Below are 20,208 nucleotides of genomic sequence, written 5' to 3' on the forward strand. Positions count from 1 at the left end.
CGGCTGGTGCTCCATTAATAAGTACTGAAAAGCTCACAGTAGAGATGCAGAATTTTATCCAGCTAATCCATCTTCCACCAAAGCCTATTTTCCTGAGGGTTTCAAGTAGAAAGTTCTAGTTCAGATGATCATATGCTTTCTCTATATCCAGCTTGCATAGTATCCCAGGTTCCTTGCTTGTTTTCCTTATATCAATACATTCATTAGCAATTAGGACAGCATCCATGATTTGTCTGCCTCTTATGAATGCCATATGTTGAGCATCCACCAGTTTGTTGACCACCTTCTTGAGCCTCTCAATCAATAACTTGGAAATAATCTTGTATATACTGCCTATCAAACTGATAGGTCTGAAGTCTCTCAGTTCTTTGGCCCCCACCTTCTTAGGAATCAAAGCCACAAAAATAGCATTAAGGCTCTTTTCAAATATTCCTTGGTCATAACAGTTCTGAACAACAGCTACCGTTTCTTTTTTGACCACATCCCAGCAATTAATGAAGAAGGCCATTGAGAATCCATCTGGGTCAGGTGCTTTGTCTCCAGCACATGCCTTTACACTATCCCATATCTCATGTTCTCCAAATGGGCTCTGTAGCATTAAGTTATCTTCTGGTGTAATCATATGGACTATTTCTGATGGTACCTTATGGCCTCCACTCCTCTTCTTCTGTGTAGAGGTTTTGGTAAAATCTGATAACCTCCCTCTTGATATCTTCAGGATTCTGCAAAGATTCCCCTTCTACTATCAACTGATCAATATTATTATATCTCCGGTGAGCATTAGCTATTCTGTAGAAGAACTTGGTGTTCTTGTCTCCCTCTTTTAACCAAAGGACCCTGGATCTCTGTCTCCATGCTATTTCTTCATGGTTTGCAATCTCCTCAAACTCCATGGACAATGAAGTTTTTGTGAATATTTCCTCCTCTGTCAAGCTCCTTTGGTTATGTAACTCTTCCAACTCTACAAGTTGGCTGAGGATACTTGCTTTCTGCAATGCTAAGTTGCCTTGGAAAGTTTTGCTCCATTCTTTAAGCTTTGCCTTCAAGGCTTTAAGTTTAAAAGCTAGAATGAAATCAGGCCTTCCTTCACAGGTGAAAGAATTCCACCATTCTTGTATTCTATCTTTGAATCCTTCAGTCTGCAGTCACCAGTTCTCAAACTTAAAGTATGATTTGGCTGGATCCCAACTACCACATTGAAGCATCAGTGGGGAATGGTCTGAAGTAACTCTATGGAGCAATGATTATTTTATATTTCTAAAGTCTGCATTCCAGTCAGCAGAAATCAAGAATCTATCCAGTCTAGCTACTATTATATGTCTGTCACCTTTTCTCCATGTGTACTCACCTCCTGATAGTTGGATGTCTACAAGTTCCATGTCTTCAATAACATTTGAAAACTCAACCACCAGTTCTCAAACTTAAAGTATGATTTGACTGGATCCCAACTACCACATTGAAGCATCAGTGGGGAATGGTCTGAAGTAACTCTATGCATCAACGATTGTTTTATGTTTCTAAAGTCTTCATTCTAGTCAGCAGAAATCAAGAATCTATCCAGTCTAACTGCTATTACATGTTTGTCACCTTTTCTCCATGTGTACTCACCTCCTGATCGTCGGATGTCTACAAGTTTCATGTCTTCAATAAAATTTGAAAACTCAGTCATTGCTCTTGTGATTCTGGAGCAATTCTTCTTCTCTGATGGGAACCTTACAGTATTGAAGTCCCCTGTTAGCGGAAACGTAAAAGAAAGAACACAAGATTTAACGTGGTTCGGATCAAAATAATCCTACGTCCACCAGAGAACAATTGCCCTTTTAATATTAACAAAGGAAGGGGAGATTTCCCAATTACACTTAAGAGAATTTCTCTCTTAACTCTCTACTCACTACAATGTATTGTATTATTTTGGGATGATTTCTACAAGTGAAGGAGTGCATCTATTTATAGAGGTAAAGACCTCCTCTTGATGTCATTGGTGACATCAAACTACCTCCTCTTGATGTCATGGGTGACATCAAAGGAGGAAGCTTCCTCCTAGCATCCACACCAACTCTTTCCACCAACTCTTCCAATTGGCATGCCATTGTTGACTAAACATAAACCAACATTTTCAGCATGCCATTGTTAACTAAACATAAACCAACATTTTCAATCTCCACCTTGGTTTGCGTTTCGAGCGTGTGAACAACTCTGGCCAAAACTTCTAAGCTTACTGGGCAACCCCGTTGTAAGAAACAAGAAGAATCAAACCATTGTTGAACATACCACCTCCACCTAGCAACTGTTCTCTTCGGAGTTGCATCAGTTGATGCACACCCCCGCCAAGTCCTTGCAGTGTGCAAACTTAGCGAGCGGGACTATCTTGGTCAACATGTCTGCAGCATTATCGTCTGTGATAACCTTCACGACCTTGATAGTTCCCTCATCAATAACATCTCGAATAAAATGAAATCTGACATCAATGTGTTTAGTGCGCTCATGAAATCTCTGATTTTTCATTAGATGAATAGCACTCTGACTATCACATCTAAGAGTTGATTCCAGCTGAACCAAACTCAATTCCGTTACTAAACTTTTCAACCAGATAGCTTCCTTTACCGCCTCCGCTGCTGCCATGTATTCTGCTTCTATCGTAGACAAAGCGACAATCGACTGCAAAGTCGACTTCCAACTGACGGCACTGCCAACGAGGGTAAAGATGTATCCAGTTGTGGACCTTCTTCTGTCAAGATCTCCTGCATAGTCAGAATCCACATAACCGAGAATTGAAATACCTGTACCACTTTTTCGAAAGGTAAGACCAACACCAGAAGCTCCTTTGAGATATCTCAATATCCACTTGACAGCTTCCCAATGCCTCTTTCCTGGGTTGGACATGTATCTACTTACCACACTTACAGATTGAGCAATATCTGGACGTGTGCATACCATAGCATACATAATACTACCAACTGCACTGGCATAAGGAATCTTTGACATATGCTCCACCTCATCCTCGGACTGAGGCATTTGTGACTCTGAAAGTTTAAAATGAGGAGCTAATGGTGTACTTACAGGCTTGCACGTTTGCATATTGAATCTCTCGAGAACCCTTTCAATATACCTCTTCTGAGAAAGATGTACAACATCGTCTTCTCTTGAAATCTCCATACCAAGGATTTTCTTTGCATCTCCTAAATCCTTCATGTCAAATTCCTTACTCAAAAATTTCTTCAAAGCATTTATCTCTGTAATGTTGTTAGCAGCAATAAGCATATCATCAACATACAACAGTAAATAAATCATTGAGTTACCAGACATCTTCTTGTGATACACACAACTATCAAATGCACTCCTTGAGAATTCATGTGTAGTCATGAATGCATCAAACCTCGTGTACCACTGTCTAGGGGATTGCTTCAAACCATACAAAGACTTCTTTAGTTGGCATACGTGATCTTCTTTTCCTCAGCTAGGAAACCTTCCGGTTGATCCATATAGATTGTCTCTTCTAGATCACCATGTAAGAAAGCAGTTTTGACATCAAGCTGTTGAAGCTCCAAGTCAAATTGTGCAACCAATGCTAGTAGCACGCGAATTGAGCTATGCTTCACGACCGGAGAGAAAATCTCATTGTAGTCAATTCCCTCCTTTTGGCTGAAACCTTTTGCAACCAATCTCGCCTTGAACCTAGCATCTTCCACTTCAAGAATTCCCTCTTTCTTTCGGTAGACCCACTTGCATCCAACTGTCCTCTTCCCCTTTTGTCTTTTCACTAAGACCCATGTCTGATTCTTGTGAAGAGACTCCATCTCTTCAGTCATGGCTAACCGCCATTGTGCGGCATCCTTGCAAGAAGTTGCTTCAATATACGAGGAGGGCTCCAGATCTTTAATCTCTTCTTGTGCAGCTACAAACGCATATGCAATCAAGTTTGCTTGATTTATAAGGCGTTCCGGTTCTCGTGTCTGCCTCTTCTCCCTCCACTTCGCAATTGTGTATGGTTCATTGACAGCAAGTTCTTCAACGCCTACATCTTCTGACTCATCTTTAACCTGAGTCTCTTGATCCTTTTCCTTGGCAAGCTCCACCGGAAGCTCCGCCTGCTCGTTGTTCTTGTTTCCTGAAAACTCCACGGAAACTTTACGGGGATCAAGTATAGAGGATTCATCGAAGGTGACATCTCTACTAACTATAAATTTGAGTAAAGACAAACACCAAAGTTTGTACCCTTTTACTCCATCCACATACCCTACGAATATGGCCTTCTTAGCCCTTGGTTCAAGCTTTCCTTCATTAACGTGATAATAAGCTGGACACCCAAATACTCGTAAGTATGAATAGTTAGAGGGTTCACCTGACCATACCTCATTCGGAGTCTTAAAGTCAATTGCCGATGCTGGAGATCGATTGACAATATGAGCAGCAGTGTGAACTGCTTCAGCCCAAAATACTTTGGACATTTTGGCTTGTAGGAGCATACAACGAGCCTTTTCAAGAAGAGTTCTGTTCATTCTCTCGGCAACTCCATTCTGCTGTGGGGTATGCCTGACAGTCCTATGTCTTGAGATCCCATGAACCTTGCAGAATTCATTAAACTCTTCATTGCAAAACTCCAAGCCATTGTCTGTGCGAAGATACTTGATTTTCCGCTCCATTTGATTTTCAACCAAAATCTTCCACTCTTTAAATGCTTCAAAAGCATCACTTTTTGCCTTCAAAAAATACACCCAAACCTTTCGTGAGAAATCATCAATAAAAATGAGAAGATACCTCTTTCCGCCCTTCGATGGAAGTTTAGAAGGACCCCATAAATCTGAATGGATGTAGTCTAGCACTCCTCTTGTCTTGTGTTTGCCAGTGCTGAAGCTGACCTTCTTCTGCTTCCCTAGAACGCAGTGCTCACAGAAGTCAAGCATGCTGATCTTCTCGCCTTCCAAAAGTTTACGATTGCTCAACATCTCCAGTCCACGTGTGCTCATATGACCCAGTCTCATGTGCCATAGTCTTGCCTTGTCATCATTAGATAACTGCACTGTAGATGCATTTGCAGAGCCAACAATGGTGCTTCCGGCCAATGTGTAAAGGCCGTTCTCCAGCTTGCCTTTCAGCATGACTAAAGAACCTTTAGTCACCTTCATAGTTCCTGCTTCGCTCATGTACCTGTAGCCTTGTTCATCCAGAGTACCCAAGGAGATCAAATTCTTCTTCAGATCAGGAACATGACGGACTTGTGTAATAGTCCTCACGATTCCATCATGGCAGCGAACCCGAATTGAGCCAATGCCAACTATTGCACAAGTTGCATTATTGCCCATTACTACGGTTCCTCCACTTTTCTCGTAGCTGCTAAACCAGTCTTTTCGGAACGTCATATGCAGAGTACAAGCAGAGTCTAACACCCATTTGTTTTCATAACTACTATTATTATTACACGATGTTGTTAGTACATAATCATTATCAAAATTATGTACCTGTTCAACTGTAAATGCACTCGCCTTTTCCTTGGACTTTGACATTGGGCAATCTCGTTCAAAGTGCCCCTTCTTGCCACAACCCCAACACTCTGTATTCTTCTTGTTCACACGAGACTTTGATCTGTGCTTTGATTTGGTCTTTCCCTGTTGGCTAGTCCGGCCTCTTACAAAGAGGCCACTTGCCTGGTCATCTCTATCTCCTTCAATGTGCCTCCGCACATCACTAGAGTTAAGTGTCTGCCGCACTTGCTCAAGCTTGATAGGCTCCTTGCTATACATCATTGAATTCTCAATATCACGATATCCTGAAGTCAATGAAAATAGCAAAGCACATGCAAGCGTCTCCTCCTCCCTTTTAATTCCTGCAATCTGTAAGTCCATGACAAGTTTATTAAACGCATCTAAATGATCTTGTAACGAAGTACCTGACCCCATCTTAAATGTGTGAAGACGCCGTTGTAACAACATTCTTGTTGTCACTGATCGGTCTTGGTATAGCCCTTCTAGCTTTTCCCACAACTGTTTGGCCGTCTCTTCGGTACTCGTACTCACTTCACAAAGCATGTTAGGTGCAAGGGATAGTTGGATTGCACTCAATGCATCCCCTTCAATCTTCTCCTTGTCGGGAGCTGATATATCCGTAGGATACTTTCCGTCAATAGCATGGATTGAACCTTCCCTCCGCAGTAACGCCATCATCTGGATCTTCCAGATATTGAAGTTGTTGTGTCCATTGAATCTATCAATTTCAAACTTCATGGAACTCATATTTGCTTGTTCTTTCTCCTTGGATCGTTAAAGAATCCTGTCGCTCTGATACCAATTGTTAGCGGAAACGTAAAAGAAAGAACACAAGATTTAACGTGGTTCGGATCAAAATAATCCTACGTCCACCAGAGAACAATTGCCCTTTTAATATTAACAAAGGAAGGGGAGATTTCCCAATTACACTTAAGAGAATTTCTCTCTTAACTCTCTACTCACTACAATGTATTGTATTATTTTGGGATAATTTCTACAAGTGAAGGAGTGCATCTATTTATAGAGGTAAAGACCTCCTCTTGATGTCATTGGTGACATCAAACTACCTCCTCTTGATGTCATGGGTGACATCAAAGGAGGAAGCTTCCTCCTAGCATCCACACCAACTCTTTCCACCAACTCTTCCAATTGGCATGCCATTGTTGACTAAACATAAACCAACATTTTCAGCATGCCATTGTTAACTAAACATAAACCAACATTTTCAAGTCCCCACATACCACCCAAGGTCTACTAAAGAGACCTTTTGCACCTGCCAGCTCCCACCAAACTTCCTCTCTCTTTCTTCTATCATTAGGAGTATACACAACTGAAAGATGACATGTGTATTCCTGAGTCTTACCTGAAAATTTACAGGTAATTGTATGTGCTCCCACACAACATACTTCCTCTTTCCATATTCTACCATCCCACATTACTACAATAACCCATCTAGTCCCACTAGCTTCTAGTTATGCAAATTTCACCCATCTATTACCCCATAATTCTTTTACTATCTCCCTGATATCCCCTTCTATTTTAGATTCTTGGAAACAAAAAATCTCTGCCTTCCAACTGAGTATCAAACTTTTAATCAATCTCCTTTTTCTAACTCTATTAAGTCCCCTAACATTCCATGATATAATGTTCACTCACATTGGCTATGACTGATAATACATCCCTCCCTACTTCTCGTTCCATTACTCTAAAAATTACTTCTAATATCCAGACCTTTCAGCTCTTTGAATCCTTTTTTCTTTGGAGTCTGAACCACCTGTGTAACTTCTTTCCCTTTGTTTGCTTGCCTTCTGTTGTCAATTTTCATGAAAAGCTCCGGTGCCTCTCTCTCGCACCCATTAAAATCCACCCCAAATTCTTTGCTCAATCTGATGATATTCTGATGCACCCAAATCGATGCCTCAAATTCCAGATCTTCTTCTACCTCTAAGCTTTGATGGTTTAGAGGCATTGCTTCTTCAATTGCCCAGTCCACAAACATATCAGATTCTTTTGATTGCATGTGCATGTTGTTGTAGTCCTCTGAATCATCTCCCTTCCCTTCGTGCTCAGCAATAATCGACATAGCATTATCCCCAAGAATAGCTTCTTGTTGATTTTCCTTATCTCCATCATCGTCCCTCTTTTCTTCCTCTTCTTCTGTGTTGTCGTTGTTTTTGTTGTTCCTGGGCTCCAATGCGTAAGTGGTTATTTGATTTCTCACAGAATGTTCAATGTGTATAGCTGTTACCTCTTCATTAAATGGATTTGGCCTGGTCTTTGTATTGGGCAATTTAAATGCCTTTTCTTCAGACATAAATTGGGCCAAAAAATCTGGGCCCAATTCTTTTAAGTTATATTGTTGAGTGGCCTTGTTAGATATGACTAAAGAGTCACGTGGCTGGTCACATGACTTTTTAGGGATAGGCTGTACTTGTTTCGAGCTCCCCATGTGTCCCGTCATAACTTTATAACATTGAGCCCCTCCCCCTGACATCTACTTGTCCTCTATTACCCGTTGGTTCAAACGACTGTCTTCTCCATTTGCACCGATGTACGTTCTCACCGGCGCTTCACACCAGATCTGGATCTCGAAGACTACCCCTTCAAATTCTATCTTCACTGCTTTTGGGACTGCGGATCCATCTCCTCTAACCTTTATTCTTGCCCATTTCAAGTGATTTTTTAGTTTCGTCTCCTCCTCAGTTTGAATCCAGCCACCACAAAACTCCCCAACTTCTTTGAATACTTTTTAGGACCATAGATGTAACGGAAGCCCTACTAGTCTAATCCATGCATGGTTCATCGTCTTATTACTTGGAACTGACCCCACCATCGGATTCCACCATTGAAGCTTAACTTTGTGTTTCTTCCAATATCAGGCGCTTCTCAATACATGGTCAGCGATTAATTTCGAAGAGAATTCGAAAAGAAACCGATTCTGGTCCATCTCATAAATATTGGTTCCATGTGCTTGCTTCCAAGAATTAGATGCCCATCTACGAATCTCCGATAAAGTTGTAATTTTGGAACTTTCTTCTGGGATGAACCCCACCAAGCACCTGCCTAACAAATCGTTGTGTTAAATCACATGAGATGCATATGGTGTCTCCTTCTTGTTGGACCGCCGCTTCATTCATTTCTTTGCTTGCCCATTTATAATTTCTCACTGTGTTTGAGTAAAGAAGACCTTCCTCAATGATTTTGGGAGCATTAATGACATTCCTCCGTACCCCGCTATTAATGAACCTTTCAATTTTTGCTGCAATATCTAACCATCGTGCATTGAATGCCACCTCTGGAACAATAATAACTTACCTCCCCCTGCCTTGGACCCTAATGATAGTTATATAACGACCATGTTTGTTGTAGTTCCTCGCACAGAATATTTCTGAGTTATGATCCTTGGTTTTCCATCTTTTCACATAGTTTCCCTTCATCTTCGATGCTTCCTTTAAATTTTCGCACAACCACACCAACGTCTTCCTGCTGAATGTAGTCCTTCCAATTAGGTTCCTTCCTCGTTCTGTCCATTCGTACCATTCTTCAGCATTTGATGAGCATCTCACAATTTCATATGACTTGAAGCCCACTGCAAAATAGATGATGTTGTTCTCCCTCATTGCAAGATTTTCACGTTAGTATGGATGAGTAAAGGATTTTAACTAAAAAAAGAACAAAATGAATTTTAATCAGAGAAAAGGAGGATTCTGATAAGAAGGTACACCAGAAAGAATAGTTCTACAATCCTAGGAAGTAGGAAAGAGAGCATCCTTGGGGAATGTGCCTGAGAGCATTTTTTTAATCCACTTTTTTGTTTTTACAGGTATACTCCGCTAGAGCATTACTTTATTTTCCACCAAGGATCCAAAGATAAGAAGAAAAAAAGTACAAAAGGATATTTGAATATAATGGCTTCAGACATCCCCTAAACACTAAGTTGCTTGGAGTCGGGTGCGGGTATCCGATACGGGAACGGATCCGAGTATCGGATTCGGCAAAACCTAAATTTTAAGATTTGGGGGTGCGGATCCGGATATGGATACGGGTACGGGGATTCGGCTAATAAAAAAATAGAGCTATAAAAATATTATAAACTTTGAGAGATATTCTGTGAAAAACTTACATGAATATTGTAGAATTCAATCTTTCATTCTCCAAGATGGACATTATTCTTTCATTCTCCTAAATCTGTTTTATTTTTTATTTTGAGAAATCAAAATCTCAATTTTTCTCCCAAATTTGTCGATGAACTCCGGTCAAAGTGTCCGAAGTCAGTTGACCGTATCCGGGACGTATCCCGCTCCCGCTCCCGTCCCCGTCTCGTATCGGGACGGGGACAGCACCAAAATCGAAGAGTCCACGCAACTTAGCCTAAACATAAAGGAAAAACATGGATACAATTTATCGTGTGTCCAAAAAATTCCATGTATCTCCTCACAGTAAAAGCCTCAAGTATTTAAACAAAATGTATAAGCTGTAAAACTTCATGCTATATTTTTGGAGTTCACATCAGCCTGGAAAAGGGGCAAAAAGCACCAGTTGCATCATTAATGCACATCCATGATCATTAGCGATCACACATCCATGGTCATTATCATCAAATGTTAAGCAATGAAGTTAATAAGTTTGATAAGAAAAAGAAAATTAAGGAAATAAAGAGATGGACGAAATTAAGAAAATACAACCAGCATGCCTACCATACACAGTTTCAGACCCAATAACCTGGTCCCAGCAATAGTCAGTCAAATACTTTTCAGAAGTTATCACACAGCAAATAAAGGATAGGTACTGGGGGACAGTCACCAGCCAGATAGTGTATAAGAAGCAAAAAAGGGAGCATTTGTCACCTTTACAATAATAATATGAACATATTCAGGAACTAACAACAAAAAGCAACATCACAAACCATGTCTCTCTATAACCAAACCGATAGAACTCCCTTGAATTTAGGTCACTCAAAGAGAAGGAGAATTCTTCCCCGGTAAGGACCGACAAGGTCGGAGATCTATAAAACATACTTTTCGATTTAATAACAGAACCAGTAACATTTCTGGAGCTAGACTCCAGCATCAATTTTTTTAAGCTGTAGCATCATGTAGGAGTCTGCCGTGATGCCTTGATTTCAGCATTAAGAACCAACAGAAAGTCAGCAAAAGCAGCACTTCCACCTTAAGACGACTCTCTATCCAAGCAAAATCATAAAAAAGAAAAAGGAAATTGCAGGCTGAAGGGAACCTTTTCTCAAATCTCATAGCTCGACGATCACCTTCATGCCTGTCAGAGTCGTGTGATAAGTCCTCTTTCAGTACGTCATAAGTTGTCAAAACGATGTCGGCACTAAGAAGCTCATTTATATCTGGCAAGGGCGTCTGTGATAAAGAGCTAGTCCCCACGCCTTCATAAATGCATGTTTTCAGCGCACCAGGATTTGTATGACTAGCAATAGGAAGGAATGTTGGATAAGCAATCAAGATATACAATTTGAATACAAAAAAGACTGGAATTATTTTGAGCATAATGTGGCCAAGAAAGGCAAGAAAACTAGCACTAGACCTATTTCATATTGCCATGGAAAACAACCTGCTCCTAGTCATCATAAGAGGAGAGTACATTAGGGAGCAGAGTAATGCCCCCCTCAAGAAGAGAATGTACAAGCCAAGCAATAGGCAAAAGGAAACAAAATCCCTTCTTTCACAGTTTCCTCTGGTCACTCCCATAAGTTCAGGAAACAGGAAAAGGAAGAAAGCTTGACTGAGTTATCTACAAGACAACTAAAGCACAAAATTGGATTCAAAAAGATCAACCACATCAGACCAACTAGCCCTTTATTATCAGTGATTACTTTTCTTGTATCAACAACTGGTCATCTAAATAGGAGATTTTAGATCTACTCTTTCCAAATTTTCAGGGGATCTTCATTTTTTTTAACAGTGGTATAGAAGCTTTTATTCAAATTTAAGTACCAAGATGATACTGACAGTTATACAAAAGTCTAGACTTGTATAGATTACATTAATACATAACATACGATTCTAACAAGTCCATAAAATCAGTAGCAAAAAAAAACACTTTGTACGGGCTACAATTTCTAAATTCACCTTCATTTATGTGGCGAAGTTCAATAGCAGAACTTTTGTTATGCATACCACTGATAATGAGCAGTACACCAATTTGTAACACTTAGATTTCAGTTAAGCTTAAGATCTTTATCAGTCCATATAATCAGTTATATAACCAGACAGAATTGTCAAAATACACAGGATGCAGTCTGCTGTTACCACCCAGTATCTCATAGTTCAGGGTCCAAGACAACTCCAGCCATGATATTGCATAACAGGATTACAGACGCTCAACACTCACCGTGAATACGTAGACTAAATGTTGCGGACAATTTCCATCACATGACATCTGTGATACAAGAAGAAGTCTGCGTCCTGAAGTGATTGGAGGAGAGAACACTGGAGCATGATATGCCCTGAATTGATTGCAGGAGAGAACGATCCAAGGAAGGAAAGCGAGACATAATGAGACAGGATCACTAAGCTGCCCAAGCTCTAATACGAGGATGCATGGATATCAAATGGTTGTTTTATTAACTGACCGAACATATAATCAAGTAATGCCATGAGAACAAAGCAACTAAAACAACACACCAGTAATATATGAAAAGCATCTAGTGGCGCTTACCTACAAACTATAATTCAAGCCAATAAATTTACTATAGACTATTGCCTCAAGGTTTCAAACTCAGTAAGCATAGTTTAACACAATTACATCCTTTAAAATCATTAATAATATCGCTCTGAACATGAAGGGTGAAAAATTATCAGTAATATACCAATATGAGAAATGACTAGACACAGTTTTGTTGTAATACAGAGATTGCAGTTTGCCATTACCACCCACCATCTCATAATTCAAGGTCCAGAAACAACTCCAGCCATAATGTTGCACAATAGGATTATAGGTGCTCAACACTAAGCCTAGATGTTGTGGACAATATTCATCAGATGACAGCTATAATCAAAAGAACTGGAGTATGATTTGTCCTGACCGGAAATCCCAGAGAATGATTCAAGAAAGGAAAGGGTGACATCAAGAGAGAGGACAAGAAAGCTGCCCAAGCTCTAGTGCGAGGATGTAGGGATATCAAATGGCTGTTTAATTCACTAACTGAACATATACTGAAGTAAAGCCGGGAGAATAAAGCAACTAAAAGTCAAAAAACAACAACAAATTATGAAAAACATATACTAGTGCATATCTCAAATTTTGTGCTGATGATTCAATTAATATGTTGGATTTGTTACCTTTTCAAAAAAATATACTAGTGCATATCTGCAAACTGATTCAAGACAAAAAATTAACTATACTCTACTGCCTCTCGGTTAAAACCATTCCACACTTTAAACTCTCTAATAACAAGGAGCTCTGAACATGATATCAAGAGAGTAAAAATTTTCCAATGAAACATCTACCGAGCAAAACATAACAAAAAGCTCTTCCTGATGACCAAAAATACATGCATATACAAACTTTTTTGGTTGTTAGCATCTGTGTCAACTGTTTTATATATGGTTCTACCTTCCATGAACCATACTCTATTGGGAGGAAATCAAAGGAAAAAGATGTAATTCAGGAGGGTAACATGAATAAATGACATGTTCGAAATGGAGTAAGGGAAAATGAAAGGACAAGTAAGAATACCGAACAATTTCAGCATGCCACTGGGGCAATATAGGAGCTGGACACACTATAAGAGTTGCACCTGTGGCAACCGGCGCTACAGTAGCTTGGATCAGTTCTGAGCACTGTTCGCAGATATAGCCGCCTTCCATCTCAACTATTTTAACATTGTTTTTGCGTTTAGCTCGCTTGCACATATTGACAGTTGACTGCTGTCCATTTAAGATTGCTTCGCATTTTGCATATTTCTTTTTAGGAGAGTAGCCGACACAATCTGCATGTAGCCACGCATCACAAACATCACACTGAACCCACAATCCTTTATATCTGATGCTTTCACTCACAGAACCACATATACACTCAACACGCTCTCTTTTCAGTCTTTTCAGACTATTTTTCTGACCCTCATCACACAGCAATTCACCAGTAAAATTGCCAACACAAGATGATGGCACCTGATGTCCAAAGATACAAGCAAGCAGCTCAACAGTTTTTCCCAGCCCCATCTCATCTGCAATATGACAATAACAGAAGAAGCAACCCAAACGAAGTAAGGCTTTCAATGACTAAATTGCCAAAAGGCATTGTTAACAGTTGAGGTACGTAATATTTGGAGAATTGCCTAACATCATATATATTGAAACATTCGAGCATGCACCAATTACTTATACGGAAAATTATATCAGAAAATAAGCAAAGCATCCCTTAATAACTCAATGATAAGGTAATTAAATATGAGGAAAGTGTTTCAATCAAAAAGAAAAATTGAAGGGGAAAAAAGACCTCTTTGAAAGCAACGGGACATGTTTTTACTGAAAGCAATCACATGTCAGACAGTAAATAATATCCACATTTTTTAATCAGTAAGGTAAATTCCATTAATTAACAGCACCAAGAAGGTGCTTAGATACGAATAGAGGATCAGCCAGCAGGAAAAAAAAAAAGGCAAAGATACCGCATGATCCATTGATCCTATCTATCCTAGAAAAGATTCTATGGCGTCCAACACATTTTCAGCACCAAGGGATACAAAATGAAATTGTTAAAGGACAGAAAGCAATAACATAAAATGGTGGATCAAGGATGAACAGTCATTTCACTTACCAGCTAAAATACCACCAGGAACAACTGGTGGGGGGATCTCTGGATGCAAGGATACATTTCCACTGAAAAGTAACATCAGAAACTGATCATTAGATAACTCTGCCTAAGTGGTTAAAATGTATGACCAATATAACTTAACAAAAGAGATATTTAAGGGAGATATCAGTTAAATCCAAAAAAGTTCTTTTTCAATTTTTGACTCCTTATGCTTGAATTAAGAACAATATAGTTGTGAGCTACGGAAAAAAAGGAAGAAGAACCAATCAATAATGATCCCAGCCATCAGGAAGAATGAAATTTTCCGTTCATGCGACCTTTTTCAAAAAAGGGGGGACCAATGGATTCTTGTCCAGGAATTAGGGATGTAGATAACAAGTCACATCCCAATCCAAAGAACAGAAAATGACGATAAACTGATCGCCTACCTTTTGAATTCATAAAACGCAAGATAGCAAAACCAAATTCAGTTAGTGCCAACAGTTGTAAGTGTCCATTTCACCACAAGGGGATCTATTGGATGAACCATGGATGAAAAATACTTCAAAGGATGGTCAATTCAGTGAATCTGATGGTAACATTCTGTTCATTAAAGAGAGAGAAACATACCAAAATGGATTGTAATATATTGTCATAGAGGTGTCAATTAAACTCAGTCGCATACATATAGGAGAAATAAAGTGATTTGTTTTGCTTTGCAAAGAGCCATCAAAATTTCTTTTCTCCCTCCGCACCATCCAATAAGCTGCACGACGCTGGTAAGGTCTAAGCTTAGGAAGCAAACCAGGGAGGTTATCATCCAGCATTGGCTCCTCCCTACAGGAAATATCATGAATGCAAGCCAAGTATGAGGAAATTTGTAGCATAGCCTACCTAAATATAAACTTTATGTCAAACACTCACTTTGATGGCTTAATAGCTTCATAGAAACTAGCTACATCAAACCTAGAACATTTCCTTGAAGCAGAACTTTCAGCCAGCCCTGAAGCTAGACCAACATCCGAATGCGCTGCCACCTCGTATCCATATCTAGCCTCTGAAGTCACAACCTCTGGACGTAGCCAAGCCATCACATGCATCATGCTCTTTTTCCATAGCTGTCTGGATGTATCAAGAAGTGACTCACACGCGTCAAATGCACTTTTTAAAATCTCCACCCTCAACCGTATAGATGCTAAACAACTTGGAACAATATGCCCCGTAACAAGCCTCAACGTCAAGAATTTCAAACTAGCCAAATGGACTAGCCCTGATATACCTTCATCAGGTCCATCGAAATTTCCCTCCACCAACACAACATTTTCCTCCAAACCCTCCTCCTCCTTTTTCACTACAATTTCCAAACATATACTACTAGCAGATAATACAGGCCAATGACCTAACTTTATCCTACTAAGATACTCATTAACATTACTCACCCTAAACCTCAACATATACCTCGAATCCCGGCAAAACTCCTCATCTAATACATAATGACCAAACTCTTCACTAACATTCAAGTCAGATAAAACAATTTCAGAAATATCCATATGTTCATCAGATAACCAATTAGACCTATCAATTTCAACAAAAAATGGCACGTCGACTTCAAAAGACTCATCTTTTTTTGCAGTTTCAGCATCCGTTTTTCCGTTTAATTGCCCATTAGGAACTTCTCCTTCCAAAATTCCTACCGAACGATTTGGCTTAGATTTCCTTCGACCCATTGCTGTAAAAAGTACATAAATACAAAAGAGCAATGTGATTATAAGATACTTAATAGTTAATCCTTTACGTCTTATTTCTAATAATAGCCAAGAACCTGTACACATAGCAATGACAATTGAAGAGTTGTAAAATGAACTTGAGTGAGCTACTCACGCTAAGGGAACAAAGAGTTACATAATTCAATGGCTTCTCAGAAAACTGATAGCAGTTGAATAAGTTTTTTTTTTTTAAAGTGAAATAAGCTAGTACATAATTTCTGCGGGAAACCTTGTAGAAAATTGAAAAAATAACTGAAAGGGACAAATAGTGAAACCTCAAATTCCCGCGAGTAGAAACGTTGAGCTTCGAGTTGTAAGAGAAGGTTCGAAACCTTTGATTGATTTGTTTCCGTATTGGGAGAACATAAACGGCTAAAGTAACGGCACTGTTCACAAAAATCTTGAATATAATCGACTGTCTTGTTAGCGTCTGTCGTCTATCTCTAGTGACCGCCTGTGTTGCTACCCTCTGAGGATATTCTGGTCATTTCAAATTTTAAAAATAAGGACTGGTAAAAGAAACAAGAATAACAAAATGGTCTACTATATATTGGTGCAGGATTAGTACGCGCCCTCGAATTCTGTTGGTATTAAGTTTTTATGACTATCCGTCATTTTCTTTTATTTTGATCATCTTATTATCATGTTGTTTCTATGATGTTTTTATATAGTTTTTTTTGTATTGTCCCTCATTGTCTATCTTTTAATTAATGTGATGCTTATGTTTTTCTGAGCCGAGGGTCTAGTGAAAATAGTGTCTCTATCTTCACAAGGTAGGTGAAAAGTCTGCGTACACACTACCCCCAATGATATTGGATAATACTAGGTATGTTGTTGTCGTCGTCGCTATTTGAAGGTACAATTTTTACTATTTTGGTCTAATTTTTATGTTTGATGCAATTCTTTTAGGTGTAAGTTTTATCTTTGCTCTATTTTGTACTTGATGCAATTTTTTGTGTTTCACGATAAGACTTGGACGAACCAAATCTAAAGTTGTTGAAGTTATAAATCCTATTGTGATCACATCCGCTTTTGGAGCCCCTCGCCTTTGAATACGATAGCAGTCCATACATAGACAACTAACAAATAAGTCACTAATATACAACTAATAAAATAAAGTCGGTCACTATTGAGACAACTCATAAAAATATTGTTTTTGTAGTTTGCTAAGAAACTTTTAATATTTTTCACGATTTCTATTAAATACAGTGGAAATTTTGTTAAATAATTGATGGAGACAAAAAATATTCACTTTTTACAAACTAAAAGTACGTTTGTTATATAAATCGATGGAGAAAAAAACATTCACCTACAAAATTATAGAACTAAAAGTACTAAGGAGTATATTTAAAGGTCTACTTTAAACCCACCCAAAACTTAAGGGGTCATTTTTGATAAAATTTCCCAGTAAAATAAACAAACTGAACTGGGGCTTAGGGTTTTGCAGTGTGTTTCCAATTGGGCAAGAAAAAAGATCGAAGAAGGGTCTCAAAAATCAAAATCGGAGAAAAAATGAGAGGGGGAAGGAAGAATTTGAAGAGGGCTGTTGAAGAAGAATTTTTCACTCTTCAACAAGGGCAAAGCATTATGCAGGTTGTGGACCTTCGAGGTTCCAACCTTATTAAAGTATGAAAAATCGTACTCATTTCTTCCTTCTTCTTTTTGTGTGTGTGTTCTGGAGTACTTGTTTTGTTTTTTGTATGAATTGATACTGAAATTTTTAGTTTTTTTTTTTTCAATTTTGAAGGTGATGGATGCGAAAGGTGAAACATCAATAGCAATATTTCCAGCTAAATTTCAGAAAAGCATGTGGATAAAAAGAGGTTTGCTTTGGTATTTCCTATCCTAAATTTTTGGGGGATTTATTATGGTTGTTGATTTCATGCCTTTATTTTTGTCATTGAATGAATAATGTGAGTGTTTTCCTTCGTGTTTTGTATCTTTTTCCTCAATGAATAGGCAATTTTGTTGTGGTTGATGAGAGAGGAAGAGAGGAAGCTGTTGAGTCAGGTAGAAAAGTGGGATGTGTTGTTACGCAGGTACTCTATTATGAACAAGTTCGTGTGCTTCAAAAGTCACCTGAATGGTGAGACTCTATAATTCAAGCACCTATTTTTTCGCCCTTTTTTAGTTTTAATGAAAGGGGGAGGAGATTATTCCTTATAAAAATCTGTTCTTGATTGGGAAAGGAAAAGAGTAGGGTCATACTGCTCGATGAGCCTATTGATGTAAATCTCTATTGGAAATGGATACATTAGTTATAACTTGTGAACTTGCAGCTCGAACATTTACAAAGGATATTGAGATTGAAAACTGATCACTGATATCTGGAAACAGAAGCTATGATATTTGGCTTTTTAACTGTCAAGTTGGCTGTAGGGGTCTACTCCATTTCGAATTTTTGTGGTTTTACATCTACCTGAAGAATAGATCTTGACCTTCTTATAGTAAGTCCCTAGGTTGTTTCGTTACAGCATATGTCAATCGGCTTAGAAAAAAAGCCTCTCAGTAACTACTCTGCTGAGTGTGTGTTTTACTAAGCCTTGATTTCACATAGTTGGACATTTATGCTTGAACATGCTATCGTAATTGATAGATTGGTCTGTATACTCCCCATGCATATATGCAAATAGTTGGTAGATTTTTGGAGACACCACCCCTAAGTGAACTTATTTTATCATACTACCTCCCGTCATCAATCCTCTGAGCGTGTTGTCTGATTGGTTGCGAGAGTCTACATCGGAATGCTTTTCTCCTACCATGGTGTACTGCTCCCCTCCCCCCAAATGGTTTTCGTTCAGAAATTTCTTAAGTATGCAATACTCTGTGCAGGCCAGAGGTCTTCAAATCCACAGCAGTAGAGAGTTCAAAACAGCATACGCAATCAGATAATACCCAGATGGATGAGAATGAAGACTCAAGTGATGATGATGGACTCCCTCCCTTAGAAGCCAATACAAACAGACTAAATCCATTTCAACAGGAGTCCGAGACAGAATCTGATTCAGATACTGATTCCTGATCCATGCTTTTGGGCATTCATGGCACCATAAATGATGCCTTCATTTTTGCGAATGAAGTTGGTTGTAAAGACATTGCTATCTTTGGATGCTATTGATTGTAAATCTGCTTGCTATTGAATCAATGTCTGTTAGTGGTTAATATGTCAAGCCCACATCTGGAATGAGTAAACTTCTGAAGTTCCACATTTAAATTTTCTAAAATCTGTTTGCTGGAATGCTATGTTTGATGTGATGTTCTTCTATATTAGTATAAATATGCATAGGCATACTTAGTGGAATTGCCTCCTGATTTAAGGTGAATGAGCAAGTAGCAAGGTCGATTAGCTTTTACCCCTTGTGTTGGAAAAATTATGATGCAAGGGTTTCTATATATGTAGCAATTGCTACTTCGGATTGTAGAAACTTTCTACTATATTAAAGGGAGGAAGAGGTTGGAGGGGTTAGCAATAGAACATTTAAAATGTTTTAAGTTTCTATTATACCAGGAAAGATTCACAAATATGATGAGATATCTTTGAACTAAACTTGGTAAACTTGTGAGACCAAAAGTAGGTGGGGAGGATCACAGGACCAACACCATCTCTTTATTATGTCTTCTTTCTTAATGAATTTATTTATGGTTTAGCTGCTCCCTGCTCAGAAAAACACTAGAAAGAACAGTCGTGATGGCATCCCAGTGATGATACACACTTCAGGAAAAAGGGCATGGATAGAAAACAACGGAATTGCAATTTTTGAGTATTCATTTCAATTTTACAACATCCTTGAGTTCTGTTTAATCTTAAGAATTATGTCCAATCTAATCCTTGGCCAAGTGGAAACTGGAAAGTTAAAGAAAAGGACACGGAAATATATTTTTCCAGATTTTCTTCATGACTGGTTGTTTACGTGCTTTAGCCTGGAATCCTGGATCTTCCATGAAATTATTAATAAAAATAAAAGAAAGATTATGCCTTGAATGTAAGTAGCAGATTCTCAAACTTACATTAGTATTAGTTAAAAGTGTTAGAAATAACCGTCTCTTCTAGAAACTTCTAGTGTGGCCCACATATAAGGTAATAAATTTTTTACCTTGTCTCCCAAAGGAAATGATATATTTTGTAGTTATGCATATATGGTAGTTTCTTTGATGAAAAGAAATTACCATATATTAGGAGTCCCTAGGGTAAT

At 38.7% G+C, this 20,208-nt stretch overlaps 2 protein-coding genes across 4 annotated transcripts in view; one reads left to right on the forward strand and one right to left on the reverse strand.

The window, feature by feature from the left end:
* The window catches only part of LOC107802983 (uncharacterized), a 39,016-nt gene extending 22,591 nt beyond the window's left edge, over positions 1-16,425 (reverse strand). For 2 of the 3 annotated variants that reach the window (XM_075255118.1, XM_075255120.1), the window contains exons 1-6: positions 16,291-16,425; positions 15,174-15,978; positions 14,880-15,086; positions 14,274-14,335; positions 13,191-13,680; positions 10,719-10,919 (exon numbers count right to left, since the gene is read on the reverse strand). In XM_075255118.1, coding sequence (XP_075111219.1) covers positions 10,719-10,919; positions 13,191-13,680; positions 14,274-14,335; positions 14,880-15,086; positions 15,174-15,976 — 1,763 coding nt within the window. In that variant the 5' untranslated portion in view covers positions 15,977-15,978; positions 16,291-16,425. The remainder of the gene's footprint in view (positions 1-10,718; positions 10,920-13,190; positions 13,681-14,273; positions 14,336-14,879; positions 15,087-15,173; positions 15,979-16,290) is intronic. The other variant, XM_075255119.1, reaches the window with a different exon arrangement.
* A 1,003-nt stretch (positions 16,426-17,428) lies between these two features.
* On the forward strand, positions 17,429-19,177 carry LOC107802982 (uncharacterized). Its single transcript, XM_016626567.2, has 4 exons — positions 17,429-17,641; positions 17,763-17,838; positions 17,975-18,101; positions 18,848-19,177. Exons 1-4 carry the CDS (start codon positions 17,528-17,530, stop codon positions 19,035-19,037), a joined length of 507 nt encoding a protein of 168 aa, XP_016482053.1. The 5' UTR covers positions 17,429-17,527; the 3' UTR covers positions 19,038-19,177.
* The last annotated feature ends 1,031 nt before the right edge of the window (positions 19,178-20,208 follow it).

Source organism: Nicotiana tabacum, chromosome 6, assembly GCF_000715075.1.
Source record: "Nicotiana tabacum cultivar K326 chromosome 6, ASM71507v2, whole genome shotgun sequence".
NCBI lineage: Eukaryota > Viridiplantae > Streptophyta > Magnoliopsida > Solanales > Solanaceae > Nicotiana > Nicotiana tabacum.

What these genes read in the sequence shown, in the direction of transcription:
- LOC107802982 (XM_016626567.2), top strand. Translation starts at nt 17,528, where the DNA reads ATGAGAGGGGGAAGGAAGAATTTGAAGAGGGCTGTTGAAGAAGAATTT. An exon ending in GAGGTTCCAACCTTATTAAA is followed by an intron (nt 17,642 to 17,762) that starts GTATGAAAAATC and finishes TCAATTTTGAAG; the next exon opens with GTGATGGATGCGAAAGGTGA. An exon ending in CTTCAAAAGTCACCTGAATG is followed by an intron (nt 18,102 to 18,847) that starts GTGAGACTCTAT and finishes TACTCTGTGCAG; the next exon opens with GCCAGAGGTCTTCAAATCCA.